Raw genomic sequence first — 16,171 nt, 5'->3', positions numbered from 1 at the left:
CAGGTGAGTCTCCTCCTAAGGCAACTGTTGTGATAAGCACCATGTAGCAAGGCCAGGAGGACCCCAGTATTGCCCATCGAAGCCTACGCTGACCTCTCACCACCTTGAAACCCCTCCCTAAATTGTGTAAAACTGCAGCAGCTTCCACCTCTGAGGTGGAGCCTGTGGAAACCACAAATCCCAGAATACAGCTCTGAGGTGGCAGCTGCACCGTGACGGGACGCTGTCTTCTGTAATACAGGAGACCAGGGTCCTGTGCCAGCCCCACCAAAATCTGATATGCTTGTGATACCAACAAGGCAAAGAGTCTTCCAAGAGCCCCACACCTGTGATGAGTGTGTACGGCACAAGGAACTCCATCGTGTCCCTCCAGCTACAACGTGTTACGGAGGATTCATGATTTTGCCACATTAAAGAGAAAAGACACAACTCACACAGTGAGCTGCATCCTGGTCTCTAAAAAAGGGCACCTGGAGAAAAGCACGCAGCCCAAATATCCCCTTCGGGTGGCTCTGGTCGCCATGGCAATGTCTGAGCTCTTCACCAGAAGTGGCTGAAAAACATCCCATGGCCCAGATCCCAAGCAGTGAAGCTTTGCTTGTCTTCCCCAAACAGGATGTCTGCATCCAAAGCCTGCATTGCAGGGAGGGGATCGTGACCACCCCTTGCTCCTTACATGGCAGTCCTGGAATCGGGCTGGTACCCAGAGGCCGCGGGGCTGCTGTGCAGTAGGGTGGCAATCGGACTGCAGATCCTCTCGCTCGAGCTGGAGAGAAGCCTGGTGAGAGAGAGAAAAGTCCATGGGCATTGGAAACATAAGCCATAACAGAAGGATAGTTTGGGAGGGTGCAATATTAAGGCCCTTAACCATATTGATTAATTCATCTTTATCACCAACCAAAAAGGCTCCTTTCTCTTTTTACATCTGCCACAAAACATTACTACTTCCCTGGAGAAAAAGTCTCATTTATAGGGCCATGGGAGAAAAGACCAAACCAGATCTTGAAATAAGTATAGGCCTGAAACGAATAATGCAGCCTGAATGGGAGCAGCTATGGAGAGAGATGGCACACAGCAGATTGCAGGAGAGGAGGAGATGGGGACATACTGGGCAAAGTCCAACACAACCGTCCCCAGAACAGCTATCCCCCAACTTTGTAATTTCAAAAGCTGCAGAAGGGAGAAGGCGGCAAAACCATGGCTACTAAAACGTGTTCAGGAGACAGCTCTGCCTGTCCACCCAGTAATGAGACCGGGATTATGTTTGCCTCACCGGGATGAAGCTGATCCAAGGATCTTGTGCCTCCTGTTCACACCCACAACTTACTGCCCTTTACAGATCCAACACTCAGACCTACACTGGTGCCTTCATACAGTGTCAGACCACATGTGGATGGACTGATGCTGCCATGAAGGACTGCAGAAAGCCCATGGAAATGGTAATCCACATTGAATACCTCCTACCCCTTCCAACAGCCTTGTTCTGGGACCAGTCCAGTCATTTAATCATAGACATCCTGGAGTTGGTGATCCTCTCTCTTTGCTTTTAGCTCTCTTTTTTTCCCTGTAGTCTCTGCAAAGGCTGATTTCTGGTCAAGGGAGGGTGGGCAGGAGCCAGCCCTTCATTCCCTTCACCCCAGATGGTGAAAAATCTCCAGAGATCGATGTATCGCAGGCCCTGTGCTGGGCAGCTTTTGCTAGGAATGGTTTAAGAGTAGTTCTGTGCCTCCAGATCACACATGCACTCCCTGGAAACCATTCATCTCTCTCTCAGCTCTTGGCTTTGCTTCCTGCGTTCTCTTTCACAACCATTTCATGGATGTTTCCCTCACAACCATCCAGACTGCCCATTTACCTGGTGCTGTTATAGTTTAAGCTGTCCATGTAGAACGGCACCCTGTGGCTTCTTGGGTACATGGACATGGTGGTTTCTCTGGGAAGGGAGTCGTGGCTATGAAAGGAAGTGATACAGTCTCAAGCACTGAACTTGAGCACGTGAGGGATCTTGGCTAAGTATCTCCCTGCTCAGCATCAAAATCACCCACACACCACAGGCATCCACGCAAACGGCACCTCACTGCACATGCTTAGATCCAGAGAACCAGTAAAAGCAGATCAGGACACTCCAGATACTGAATAAATGTAGCAGTGAGGTCTTCTTTGGGTTAAGAAGTCTGGATTCCCTTTGACTTCTTACCGTGGGGCTGTGGGGTTAAATCCACAGTGCCCCCTGGCACCAGCGCTGTCGTATCTGCTGTTCCTGGGGCTGCTTCTCCCATCGTAAACTCGCCCTTCGTAATCCGGGGTAGGTCTGGCAAGGAAGCACAAAGCCCTGATTGCATTGCACCAAGAGTCACTGGAGTCCCCACACTGGCTAACTAATATTTTGTCTTGCTATCATGATGCATTCTCCCTTTGTTCTGCCCATACAAACCTCTGAGGCTAGGAAAGCAGACTCAAACTCTAATGCTTGAGAGTGAAGCCAAAGCAGTCCATAAACTGATATATTTTCAATATTGTTTCCTTCTCCTCTGCTCACCAAAACCACCACTGCACCATTTGCACGTGCTGGCCCATCGGGCTGTCAGACCTGCACATTTTAATTTTTCCCAAGGCAGAAGTCACTGCTTTAACCTGTGGGCAGACCTCAGGCTCTTTCAATAGAGAAAACGAGCAATAGCTTATGGTCACTCTTTTTTTGCAAGTGCCTTGGGGCCCAGATTATGTTTATATTGCATATCAGCACTCTGATCCTGATTAAAGCTTCAGGCAACTGTATAACTTAATATTAAACAATGCTGAAAAACACTGCAAATCAGTGCTGCATTAAAGAGAAAAAGAGGGACGGGCTAAGCTCATCGTAAGATGAGAAAAACCCTGCTCTGGGCAAGACACGCATTTGGTCTGATAGAAACCCAAGGGCAGGAGTGAAGCAGGAGTTTCCTACACTGCAGAGAGATGTCAGCATCACACATTGCTGGGGGCGATAACAGGGTGTGGAGCACAAGAAAGGTCTGTCCCATTTCTTCTAGTCCCAGTCTGCAAATGCCTCCAAAACCAAATGGGAGCTTTGTCACTCCAACTTGCTGAAAAATGCTAAAACAAGTGAAAGCTACATTCAGATCATGTGTTTGTGTGCGTGTAAATATATATATAAATAATATTTATAAGTGTACGACTTGTCTCTTAAGTCATTGAGGGTCATGAGACATAAAAACCAGTCTGCTCCTGAATCATCTTTGCAGTTAGAGAAAGGCAGATGTGGTCTCTACACATCTGTCAAGTTTACACCACCATGAAGGTGGTCTGAATACAACCTGTCAAGAGCTCTGCAGTTTTCCAGAGCAATCACCAACTCAGATCTCCTGAATCCCTTCTTCAGCCCTTCAAGTCCAAAACCAATCTTGTTCCATGTGTTGTGAGACCTGGCAATACTGTTGCTCCCTTTGGGAACAAAATCTTGTTCTCACTTCTTGATGCAATGATCGTACGGCCTGGATCAGAGCTTGTGTCAAATATTCCTGTGCCAGCAGCTTTCCCTGTCTCTGCATCCCCTCCCCAAACCCTTACCTTCTGGTGCTGAATACTTGGCTGTCTACGTAGGATGGTATCCTGTGACTGGGTGCTGGCATGCTGGTGTTGAAAGGCTGGCGATCCATGTACGATGGCATGGGATGCTGGGTCTCATATGCACCAAGAGCACTCTCTTTTGAGCTGAAGTTAGACCTGCTAAAGAATTAGAGCCCATTTGACCACGTTGACTGGATTTTCTAGGACCAGCTCACACAAGCGTTTGGAATTTGCTGAGGCTGGGCTATGCCTCTTTCCACTGGCAATAAGGATATCCTGGGACACCACACTGTTAATAGGGGTTTAAGGTGGGTAGCAGAGGTTTGTACTGCTTCCCCTCACCTGCATGAGCTGAATTCCCAGCACAAGGAAATGCTGCAAGAGTCAGCAGTAACCTAAGTGAATTTGTTAACTGGAATGAAATATGAACAGCCAGACATGGGTGGTATCCTAACCCTGATATTCCTTTGGTCAGTACGGTTTGATCAGTGTACACTGGGCAAATTTACATGGGTCTAGTGCTTCAGCCAGGTTTGGATCAAGAAGCAGAAATAGCAAAGGATGAGAGCCATTGGTGGGGAGAAAGAAAGGGATAGCCCCCCTGTACCTGGCTGCCACTGGGTGAGGCTCAGTGTGTCTCCAGTCTCCGGGGCTCTCATGGTGGCTCTCTGTGGTGGGATGGGTATGTTCTTCATAAGCTGGAGTGATCCTGGTATGGGGGGAAAAGCCTGTTAGCAGCTTTAGCACTTGTGTCTAAGCCCATCCACTGTGGTGAGTAAATGCAGGAATATCATGATTATGTTGGTTTCAGAATTCACCAGCCAAGAAATGAGCATTTGTAATGCCTTTGAACAGGGCAACAGGGAGGACACAATATGTGCAAGAGCAGTAGAGATATGCCTAGTCCCTGGCTCTGTACCTGTCCTGGCATGGGTCAGATTCATTGGCACGTTGGGTCTCTGGAGCAAAGATGCTGCTTTCCCTGGGTAGAGAGCTGGACCTGCCAAGTCAGAAGACCATTATAGTCTGCAGAGGTGCTACTGCACATAGAATTACTGTAGGATGTGGATGCAACTCCTGGTGAATCTCTTGCCACAAGAAAAGTACAATATCCCTGCATACCTTGTCATGCTGGAGTCATGTTCAGTATGTTCCTTTGACCTAGGAGGCTCTGAGTGGACATCATGGTCAGGAGGTCCTTGCTCCTTCTCAGTATGGTTGTTTGAGTCTGAAATCCTAAAATAAAGATCTGTGCTTAAGGCGGTGGAGAATAAACATGCTGGGGTGGGTAGACATCCATTCTCTAGACAGGAGCAATCAGGCAGGGAGCAGAAGACACTGTTTGGCCAGAGCTATTCCAAACTTGGCTTTCTGTTTGCTTATCCAGTGGGATAGGAACTCCTCCAGGGGAGCACCGTGGCTGCCTCCACTAAGGTTTTAGGGCATACAGTGCTGTAGAAGTGATGATGATGATGATGGTTGTTTAACTGTTTTCCCTGTGAGTTTTTAGAGACCTTTGCCACCTCTGCACGAGGCTGCAGAACCCAAAGCACTCAAAAGCTGTACCAGTGCATGCAAACAGACTCCCAGGAGCGCACCCCAATTGTCCCACAGCCCCAGCTCGTAAGGGAGATCAGAGCTGAACGGTGCCACACAAAAGCAAGGCTAGGGGCTGCTGGGAAGAAATTGGGAAACATTAAATGCAGTTGCTGTGTGGTTAATCTTCAGTGAACACGGCAGGAAGTTTACTACTTCAACAGATGCTGGAGAGAGGAGCAGTTTAGAGCTCCTTGGACAAATGGCCCTTAATTATGCTGCTGTTCTTGTGCTCGCTATTTCCTGAGCAATCAGTATTTCCACAGCTTTCAACAAGGAGAAAGAACATTTTAGCAAATGTGGGGTTAGCATCCCAGCTCCTTACGTTGCTTCATTCCAGTAAGGTTTGCTGTATGCTGGGACCTCGGGGCTCGTGTATCTGCTTTCTTGGGTGCAGCTTCTCTCCTTATAGCCCAGGACAGATCTGATAATCAAAGAAAGGCCCATTACAACTTTAATAATTGGCACGTGAAGCCTTGCACTAGTGAATACTATCTACTCACCAGGCAAGGATTGTGTCAATCTCTACCATTCCCTGTCCTGCACCAGGATTTTTCTCTAGGGACAACATTTAGACTACAGTTGCATTTCAGTGTATTTCAGCTACCTTGCTGCCACTGCAACATTTCACTGCATTATCAGCAAATGCGAAGGTAGAGACTGAACCTCACCAAGCACACAAGTACCAAGAGGAGAAAAAGAGCTGGGGTGCTCATTTCAAAGAAGATGGAGGAGGGCTACAATGCAAGCCTCTTGGTTTATTTTGGAAGCTGCGCTTTAATCCGCAGCACAGTTGCTTTCATCCTTGGGACAAAAGGTGTGAGCAGAAGCCTCTTCCTGTGCCTGTCCGCTCAGATTGCCTTTAATCCTCAGCATTACTCACACACCCACTAAATTTAACCCCCTTTTACCTTTTAAAGGAATATTCTGTGTCCTCTAGGTGCACAGGGGCATTCTCAGTAGGAAGAGAAGGGACATCAGGCTGCAAGCTAGACCTGTGAAAAAAAGGAAGGAATCCACAGCTTGATAACTTGCCAAAGACTTTGAGGGGGACTTGTATGAAATAACATCATTACACTTATTATATGCAACCAGAGAAGATAAAGTAATTTTTTCAGAGAACTGATTTTCCTTCAGAAAGAAACATTTTCACCATCTCTAATCAAGAAGAATAGAGGCTGTTGGTGGAACTAATGCAGTTACTTTACCTCAACTCACACACGTCTTGGCTGGATACAAGACTTTTCTGGCCTGTCACAGAATCACACATCTGGGACAAAATACAACATGAAAACTTTGAGGAGATGTCCCTGCATTACGAGCAGCAGCTCTAAGCTGTGGGACTTACACCATCCTACTGGGAGCCTTGTGATCCCTCTCACCTCAGCTAGGAGGTTTGGAGGTGTCATTTGCTCAAGTCCTTTGGTATGCCAATACAGGGAGTCAAGTCCCAAAATAATGGACTAAAGCAAGCAAAGAAAGCAGCTTTAGGAAGATTAGTGTGTTCGGTGTCAACAGCAGCAATTTTCTCCTAACTCCACACCTCTGACATTGTCAGGGGAGCAAGCATGCTCTAAAAAGCACGTGGAGTGGAGACACTTCTGAGATCAATGCTACAAGCAGTGCTAAATCTGCTGTACCTGCTGCCAGGCTGCTTCTGTAGAAAAGTTGATGTGTGACAGTGAACAGAGATAACGCCATTCCCACTGTTTGGCCACCTAGGATTTTCTGGCTCCCTTTGCTTTGTTACCCAATTTTCATTCTGCTTCCAACTCTGCTTTGGACCAGTTACTTATTCTCCCCCCCACATCTGCCCTTTGTGAGCAGCGCTGTGAGTACAAACACCAGGCCCTGACCTTGCGGGTTCAGACCTTACATCCCCCAGGTAGTGGGAGGTCTCGTACTGATGCTGCAGCTTCTCTGTAGCATCTGTAGGTCCGTCCCTGCATCCAGAGCTGGACCTGGTAAGAGAGGGGGATTTGTGGGTCACAGGAGGAAGCTTTGCAAGTTAGAGAGCACAGCAAGAAGCAAAAACATCAAATATGAGGTTTTCCTGTCTCAGACATAACATCTTTTCCTCCTTCCTGCATAGCTCAGTCAATCTCCTGCAGCAGACCTGGGCAGAGACACAAATCCAACCAGCTCACGCTGGTGCCAGGGAAGACACTGAAAGATCTCAGTCCATTTTCAGCTGGTGGATCAGATCCACCCCCGCTTTGCAAGCGCTGCTCCCAGAACAGAGTTTTTAGGGCAGTATTAGGTCAGGAAAAGACCCCTCTCACACTAAAATCAAAAAGAAAAACTAAATTTTACACTGTTAATAGGTTTACACTTACTTTGGTGGGTAAAATCCATTGTTGGCTTCTGTGTGTTCAGGATAACTGAAAAGGAGAGACATCAACTTTGGAAAGCCTCTTTGGTTTGGTTTGCGTAATGTTCTTCAATTATTTTCTTAGGCATTCATTAAAATAAAACTTTAAAACTTTTCTTAAATAAAACTTTAGAGAAACTGCTGTGGTTCTGCAAAGCACAGACCGAACTGTGCTTTTCCATCAGTAAATATCCACTCAGAGTTTCCAGATGGCTCAAGAGCAGCAGTTTACGATTTGCACAATGCCCAAAAATCAATAAAGGGATTTCACACCGACTCTACCTTCCATTCATGGAAACCACGCTTGCTCTGGGGGCCACTGCATCCCATGGGAACGGCTCAGACTTTTCCTTCAGGGGTTTGTCACTAGAAAAAGGAAAATGCCAGTGAGATATGGCCAGAGAAGCACAAAAATGGGGCTAACTCAATGTATTAGGATAGGAAGGAGCAACCTTCTGAGCACAGTGGGCCTGCCACAGTTTTTGGGTCACTTAGAGATGTGTTGCTCCCGGCAGCGAGGTCCTGCTCACCCTCAGTTGTCGTCCTCTCTGCTCATGGCCTTCCTACAGCCCCACCATGTGGACCCTACACCCATCCTTCCCTCCCCAGACCTGTCAAGCTGCGTGTCTGTCTCCTTCCTTCCCTGCTAATTACTCTCTCCAGTTTTAGGCGGCTTAAGTAATGAGGCATCCTCTAATTTCTCTGCGAGACTGACGCACAATTAGGAGCAGCTACGTGACCCAGCTGACCCCCAGCACAATGAGTGCATTGTCATCGGGCTGTCCCCGCAGTGACACACAAGGATGTATTTATGGGCCTCAGCTGAATGACCACTGACAACAGCCTAGCCTCTACCTTTCCTCAAGCACTCGAGACTTTGCTTCAGCCTAAGAGATTGGTCTGGGAAGATTTCTAGCTTTATCTTCACTGATGGAGGTGTAGAGCAAGTTGTGTTGTAGCTACGCAGTGTCATAGCTCTTCTCCTTAATGTGTCCAGCACCTCTAGCCATCCCTTTAGGGTCTCCATCAGTTCCTTCTTTCTCAGGTTTTCCTCCACACAACAGCTTTTCACGCTTTCCCGTTGTTCAGCCACCCCTTCAGCCGTGGTGCAGAGGACCAGAGCCAATGTTAGCAGGAGCCAGCAGCCACTGAGGTTCAACACATCCCATGTAGGTGGAAGAAGCTCCCCAGGGAACAGCAGTGGGAGGGCAATTGGAGCAGTAAAAATAAAAGAAAAACTAAAAAGCATGAAGTAGATTCTCTAGGGACTGAGCCAGAGAGGAGAATCCTTCAGCAAGGTGAAGGAAGAGCAGAGAAAGCTACTCACTGCAGCCTAGCAAGCAGATGATGCTCTTGGAGAGCAGCCCAGGCCCATGACTGCAGAGATCCCATCTGTTTGAGACCACTAGCAGGTACAGACTATTTCTGAGCAAAAAGCAGGTTTACGCCTTCTGTTCAGCAGCACAGATCAGCCTTTCGCAACTTCTTACCCGTCGCCGTGCTGTGACACAGTTTCAGATGAGGATTTCCCATTTGGGGCCTGTCTGTTTTTACCATTTCTGCAAGGAAAACAGCAGGAACGATTAAGTAGGGAGATGAGGGGACACAACGTGAGGCACAGGAATGGTACAGCGAGGTGCTTGTTGGAAGAGCGCTATGTACAGCGCAGGGGTTGGTTTAAAAGGAAAACCTGATCACTTTAGGAGACAGGAAAGTCTGCAGTTTTTGGACTCGTATTCTCATGTTCAATGTGGGAGGCCCGCAGCTCCCATCTGGGTCTATTTTCTCACAGATAGCTAACGCTTTTGAAAAGTGCTGCTTCCTCAGATCCCCTGCGCTGCAGTATTTATTGTTCCATGGCTGCACCGTGTCCAGAACAACCGCGTGTGCCTGGGAAAATACCACCACACAGAGCCAAACCTCCCAGTGCAGCACAACCTCTGCTACCCCCTGCTACTGCTTTGGGATGATGCAGGGCCAACAACTGACCTGATTTCAGCAGAAGCCGAGATCCTCTCTGAAGCCTCACTCAATGCTGGGGTTGTTTGGCTCTTACTGCCCATTTCAGGGCTACAAGAGAAAGCAAAGAAAAAAGCATTCATTCCTGAACAAATCAGTTCCCCACTGCAGCCGGCCAAAATTTGCCTGCATTGAAGTGTTCCTTGCTGTGAATAAATAAAACGGGAAACAGACATCACTGTTTTCAATACATTCACTTACTAAGTCATCTTATCAGATGCAATTTTTAAACTAAAAACACCGATATTGCCAGGAATATCCACCTTCTGCCAATGATACACAAAGAACAAAAATAACAGCACAAGGTCCATAACCAAAGCACTGTTTGCAGAGCTCTGGAAAAGCATTTCAAGGTTTTTTTATAATACAGTCATGAATTCTATCGAACAGACAAAGTTAAAATCTACTGAAAATTATTCCACTACACAGATTTAGCAATAAAGAGTGCAGCACGTTTGGATTTTTTCCTTTCAGGTTTTGAGTACTTCTGTCAGGATGTTGTCAGGTCCTTGCAGGACACAGCACACATTTCAGACATCAAATCATTTTTAAAGCAGCTGCCTGCACCTGTGCAAAGTCTCCCAGGTACAAGGCTGACAAATGTGTACCATTTCACCACCCAGAGGGGTGCCCACAGAAGTCTCTGGCCCACAGCTACACGTGGGTTGATAAAGCCACAAAAGATGCCCAAGACATCCTGGCCATGCCATAAAACTTACCTGGGGGGAGACGCTGCTGTGGTCTTTGCCTCATTCCAGGCAGACCCAGAAGTGGTTTTTCTTAGCCCATTAGTACTGACAAAAAAAACCCCAAAAAAATAAAGCATTAAAGACAGAAGATTTTTTAGGTGCCTTCTCCTGTGAGGGGACACATCCTGCTTGTTCCTATGCTCTGCTGCACTGATGTGACCAGGACCTGTCTTTCTGCTGAAGCACTCGGTCTTTACAAACTGGCTTTTCCTATTTAACACAGCTGGAGCTGTTTTCTAGTCCCAGTGTTTGAATTTGCACTAAAAGCAACTTCCCCAAATGTATAGCTTAAAGCTCAGTGCATTCCTAGAGCTGATTTCACTGTGTGAGGAAAGTAACTGCATCCCAGCCCTGCCTCAAACCTGGACCCTAATGGCACAAAATTGCTACCAAAATTCATGAGGCAGCTCCTTCCTCCTGAAAACAAAGCATTTTGGGCTGAAAAGCCTCATTTATCAGACTTCTTGCTGGGCCCACGAAGGCCCAGAGTGGCTGAGAAGCTAATAACACTGCTGCCTGGCATCAGGCCACTGTTGCGAGCAGGAACAGAGAGCTGAATCCCAAATTAAATGAATCTGCTTGGAAACAGAGAAGGATTCTCCCTCCCAGGGCAAACACTTCTGCATACTGGTCTCACCCAGCCCCACACCATGTGCTTCTGACCAGTATGGACAAGGGGAGGGTATCACTGTTGTCCCTTTACACCAGCAACAGCCTGTCCCCACGGTAAGAACACCCCAGCCTGTCTGCCATGGCTACAAACAGTTCTGCCTACACTGGAGATACACAGTGGGCTGAGAAAGGGGGCTGGGGGCTTACGATGTGGATAACATTTCCCATCAAAGCAAAGATCAATTTAGAGATAATGAACCTCTCAAACCTCTCCAGTCACACCTATCTGTTGCCATCACAGTAGAATAATTAAATCTAAAGTTGAACAAAAGCAGAGAGCTGGCTCAGGGGACTGGAAATAATGAGATATTGAGTATTTCGTATCTAGGTGATGAGGCCAGTTCACGCAGCCAAGTTTGCTAGGAAAGGAAAATCAGTACGATCTGGTGGGTGCTTGATGGGTGGGTGAGCTCATCTCATCCTGGTTTTCCGAAAGTGCTGCCAGGCTAATTCCTGTGGCATACGAGCGCCTCGTGAAGACAGGACGGATCAGGCTGCGCGGCGTGATCCGGAGTGGGGCTCAGTGGAGGGTTTACACCACACAACTTGCATCAGTGTTGCAGTTAAAAGCAGTTTGTCACCGCCCAGGGCTGTCAGTTGGGTACTTTATGAGACTCTGGCCCTGTCCCCATGCCTGCCCATTTCTTCCACCGAGTTGCCTGATGTCATTTTTCAATTTGGATCTTTCCCTTTTTTGCAAGAAAAGGGCAATCAGGATTTCCTAAAAAGTCTTTGGAAAAACTTTCATGTCCAGTTGTGTTCAGATAACTTCTACCTTGCAGATAAATCTGCAAAGATGGCAAATCAGCGTGCCCTAGAATCAGAGACAGTCAACACACTGCTCCAGGATGAGGTACATACCTGTTGTCATCTGGTGTAAACCTGCTCAAACTGGACACAGTTGGACTCCTCCTCTGTTGTCCTTCCTCTTCTTCTATCTCAATTCTTTCAAAAGGCAAAAAGAGAGACAAATATCACACTGTTTTCTATTCCCCAGTTTATTCTTGTTTTCCCTTAAGCTATGTTTTCCCTCTGTTTAAGGAGGCAGACTTTTCCTGCTCCTCACTGTCCCTGTGCTCTGCTACCCATGAGCATCTCAACTGCCTGAATTAAGTGAGGTCTTCAGCCCAACTCAGTGGCATTTTTCTGTCACATTTTTGCTTTACAAATAGCATCAGCTGAATGCTTGAATTCAAAAGCTCTCTGGGCATCATTTCCCTATAGCACCAACTGCTTTAGAAGTTACAAACCTGAAGATCAGGGCACAAACCCAGCAATACTGTGAGAGGGTCAGTGACTTACCTCTTGGCGAACAAGGGTGGGAATTCCTGCGTTGGGCTGCTGTAAAGGAAGCACAAAGGCAACAGTTAGAATTTTGGAGGTGAAGACACACCTTGGGCAGGGGCAGCTCCCACAGACAACGACCCATAGTTTACCCACATGGGGCAAGGCATTAAGGGGTCACATAACAGCATTTGGGCAGAGCTGATGGTGACCGAGTGTGTTAAACCTGTGTGAATTACAGAGCACAGGAAATAAAAACAGGAAGAGCAGGTAGTTAATAATGTGTGAAGTAAAGAAGCTCCCCAAGTCCTGGTTTGAGCTAAGCAGAGCTATTTGTCTATTCAATGATTTTTAATTCTCAGTTAAGTCTCTTCTAAAGGGTCTTTTTAATTTTATCCCCAAAGGGTTCTTTTAATTCTATACCTTCTTGATGGCTGTTTTTCCTTCCTGCACACAAACCTGACTCCAGAGGAGCCAGCAGCCAGTGCGAACGCCCTTCCTTTCCTTCCATCCGCACAAATCCTACCTGAGCACTTCTCTCCTCCTGGGCATAGCTGAGCACTGCTGGCACATCCCCTCCCTGCTTCCTCCCACCCTGGCAACCTCCTGGTGCCTCATTGTGTCACCCTGGGTTATGTCAAGAGGAAAAGGATTTATAGTGAAAAGTGAGCTGCAAAAAAGTCACTATCGTGGCTCCTGGGAGATCAGAGACCTTGGAAATCTGTTTTTTTTCCCCCCTCCCAGAAAAAGAGATGGACAACAGAGCCTTGAACACCGGTAGCTACCACACAGCCTTCACATTCCTGTTACACATCCACACATCACTGTTGGGTTCTTTTACCCACAGAACTATTTTGAAGCTGCAACTAAGATCAGGATCTTGTAAATCTATTGTTCAAACACAATGTAAAGGCAAACTCTGCCATAAAAAGCTGATCCATATTAGATGCGGTTTGTATTTGTTCTGATTTTCCCCTCATGTGCAACAAAACTGGAGAGAACAGCATTAAGAACTGAGTCTGAAAACTGAAGCCTTGATTGCAGGCCCCAGGGAATTAGGAAATATCAGGGTTTTTCTCATCCTGAAATTTCATCCCTCTCAGCAAGGAAAACTTCCCAAGACTCCTGGAGGATTTCCCCAGTTCTACAGAAACCTGCAGATATCCTTGGTGCTTCTAGAGAAACAGCAGCTATGTCTTCTCCACTCATTGGAAAGGTACTCATCGCCTTCAGAGAGCCTTGGGTGAGGCCACTACCCTATGAGACCACCTTCAGCACCCTCTCCCCTCACTCCTGCCCCACACTCGCATCCTGAACGCTCACCCATTGCTTTTCTTGGCCGCCGAGAGGACATAGGCACGTTCCTTGCTGGCCGTGCGTCTCAGGACGCTGTTGGCTGCCTCTGTCCTGGAAGGGAGGGCAAGGATTACACTCTGCTCGTGCTGTTGGTGGTTGCTGGCTGCAGCTTTGAAGGTGAACAACCCAGCTCAGGCTTGTGCTAGCCCTGAAAGAGCTCTTGTGCTCTGGGGAGCAGAAATCCAGCCAGAGCTAAGGGGAGAAACAATGTCTTCTCTTTTTTCTTTAGTATCATTTAGCACTTTCACATGGATGTAAAGCATCAGGGAAAAAAAACCCAAACAACTTCCTCTTGCAGGAAGGCAGAGGGGGTTCCCCTTTACAAGACCTGGACTGTTGCAATATTGCATACTGTGGGACAGAAACACGTTTCATCCCCAGTGGGCAAATTACCAAGTTCTGTATCTGAGGAAAAGTATCTTCAAAAGCTCGGCTGAAAGCAACAAGGATGCTGGCAGCATCAGATGAAGATCTACCACACAGACAAAACACATTCTACTCCTGGTTTGAGAGCAAGACTCATCTGGACCTGGACTTAGACACAAGTCCCCAAGTGGTCTGGACCCAAAGGTGCACAGGTAGGCTGCGGGAGGTGTGCTCCTCCCTTACTGCGAGCTTATTTGTGTGTCTCTGTCTTTTCCCATAGTCATCGTGCAGCCAATGGATTCCACAAGCCATTTCTAGTTGCCAAATTAATTGGGGTATGCTGTCAGGTTAAATCATGTCAGGCTTTTAATTATATTTTGTTGGGAGCACAGTCGCCTGTGGGCACAGATGCACTCTGTGTAGAAATATCTGATTATTATTATTATTTTATTGCAATCAGTCCTAATAGCTCAGCTGAAATTGCCATGACCCTCCCAGTCATATGAAGAGTTAAACTCCACTTGTCGCTGCTGCTGCAAGAAGATGGTTACCTGGAGGTCATACCTCTTTTTGTGCTCATCTGGAGTAAAGGGCACATCCTCCTCATCCAAGTCCACCGATTTTTGCTTGACATTATAAGGAGCTCTGAAACAGAAAGGAAAGGGGAGAGCCAGGGTAAGGAAATAGCCTCTGTAGGCTGCCACAGAGGCAGAACAAGCAAAACCCAAGGTAAATCTAAGGGCAGAGCATATGAAAATGGGTTCAGACCCTGGAAGTGTTGCACACAAGTGTGGAAGACACTTGTGTTTCTCATGCACATTGGGTATGCATGTCCCCACAGGATTTTTCTTTTCTTAGTACAGGGGTTAAGCCTGGAGGCTGGTTCATGATAAATGCTCAGCTGCGTTTCAGATAAGAGCCATGGTCTTTGACATGAAAAGCTGTGCAGGAAATGTCAGCAGTGCTGTTCTGCCACAAGCTCTTTCCTTTCTCCTGGTTTCAGAAAGGCCAGCAATGCTGCAAACCAAGTCCGCAGGCTGCATCCTCCAGTTTCTGCCTTAATTACTGCCGAGTGATAAAATTCAGCCCATACAAAGGCCATTACCAGCTCAAGAAACACCTTATGGCCCACACAGGCCTGGAGGCAACACCGGGAACAGCTTCAGTTTCTGGTGAAAGCTCTGCAGTGCTCAGCTGCTGAAGCCATGGCCAGGCACCCATGTGCAGGTGGCTTCCGCACTGAGGCTGTGCATGGACAGAAAGTGCTGCTCCCCTTTGCACACTCACAGTTTCTTGTAGTCCTCAGTGGTCATCCTGTAACCAGAGGAGGAGCGGCCCGGGCTGTGTACCTTTGTGGGAGCACTGCTGGATGAAAACAGGGGCAAAAATGGGGTTTCAAAAGGTTTCACTTGAGGTGCAACAAAGCGTCTGCTTAGATCAGAGCCATGCTTAGATCTTACTTACTCGAATTAAATCTAAGTGCCTCTCCAAGACAGGTTTAAAGCAACAAAACATTACAAACATCAGAATGAAGTGTTACAGTTCTGTGAAGATTCCTTGTGACTTGTCCCCCACTCAAAACTATCTACCAAATTAAAGCCCAAATCCATGAGTGCTTTCACAGTCAACTGCCATCACACACTCTGGTGAGAAAACTATGGAGTTTGAGACCTTGTCCTTTTCCCATTTGTGCTGAGCAGAGCTGCTGAATGAACAGCCATGTCTTCCAGTATTTAGTAAGGATTTAGTGGAGCTCAGTGGATGCCCACAAGCACTCGTCAAAGTAAAAGGATGACTGGAAATATATACAATATTTAAAAGCTCATTTTCATGAAGAAGAGGAAGACACACACGTACCTTTTTTGTGCTTCATTAGAAGATGAAGAATCTGGCAAGGAAGATGTCTTATCGATGGTTCTTGTGAACACCCCTCTGGGGAGAAGAGAGATCTGTTACATTTTTTTGCAGGACAGAGTTTGAACTAACATTAGGAGACATGCAGCCACTCTTTGGCCTTTGGTGTCTGTGTGTCCTGTTGGGAGGAAAGTGCTGGCTCAGGACACTGAGAATTATCAGGTCCTTCCTTGGGAGGATCATCATGAGGAAAGTCCCATTTTCCTGCTCCCTGGCCTTTACAACAAAGTAAAACCAGCTCACACATGGGTTTGGGTATGGCACCGCAGGGCTT

The 16,171-nt window shown here is 47.2% G+C and overlaps 1 protein-coding gene across 1 annotated transcript in view; it reads right to left on the bottom strand.

Annotated features, from left to right (window-relative positions):
• The window catches only part of ZNF185 (zinc finger protein 185 (LIM domain)), a 19,357-nt gene extending 4,061 nt beyond the window's left edge, over positions 1-15,296 (bottom strand). The window contains exons 1-20 of the mRNA XM_010190604.1: positions 15,271-15,296; positions 14,548-14,628; positions 13,585-13,668; positions 12,280-12,318; positions 11,839-11,922; positions 10,276-10,350; positions 9,527-9,607; positions 9,028-9,096; positions 7,820-7,903; positions 7,503-7,547; positions 6,975-7,127; positions 6,078-6,155; positions 5,492-5,590; positions 4,693-4,806; positions 4,490-4,570; positions 4,178-4,279; positions 3,571-3,726; positions 2,198-2,311; positions 1,856-1,951; positions 677-778 (exon numbers count right to left, since the gene is read on the bottom strand). Of these exons, the coding sequence (XP_010188906.1) occupies positions 677-778; positions 1,856-1,951; positions 2,198-2,311; positions 3,571-3,726; positions 4,178-4,279; positions 4,490-4,570; positions 4,693-4,806; positions 5,492-5,590; positions 6,078-6,155; positions 6,975-7,127; positions 7,503-7,547; positions 7,820-7,903; positions 9,028-9,096; positions 9,527-9,607; positions 10,276-10,350; positions 11,839-11,922; positions 12,280-12,318; positions 13,585-13,668; positions 14,548-14,628; positions 15,271-15,296 (1,763 nt within the window). The remainder of the gene's footprint in view (positions 1-676; positions 779-1,855; positions 1,952-2,197; positions 2,312-3,570; positions 3,727-4,177; positions 4,280-4,489; positions 4,571-4,692; positions 4,807-5,491; positions 5,591-6,077; positions 6,156-6,974; positions 7,128-7,502; positions 7,548-7,819; positions 7,904-9,027; positions 9,097-9,526; positions 9,608-10,275; positions 10,351-11,838; positions 11,923-12,279; positions 12,319-13,584; positions 13,669-14,547; positions 14,629-15,270) is intronic.
• Positions 15,297-16,171: the final 875 nt, after the last annotated feature.

This window comes from Mesitornis unicolor, unplaced genomic scaffold (assembly GCF_000695765.1).
Source record: "Mesitornis unicolor isolate BGI_N332 unplaced genomic scaffold, ASM69576v1 scaffold25480, whole genome shotgun sequence".
Classification (NCBI taxonomy): domain Eukaryota; kingdom Metazoa; phylum Chordata; class Aves; order Mesitornithiformes; family Mesitornithidae; genus Mesitornis; species Mesitornis unicolor.
This window is presented reverse-complemented; position numbering and strand designations above follow the sequence as displayed.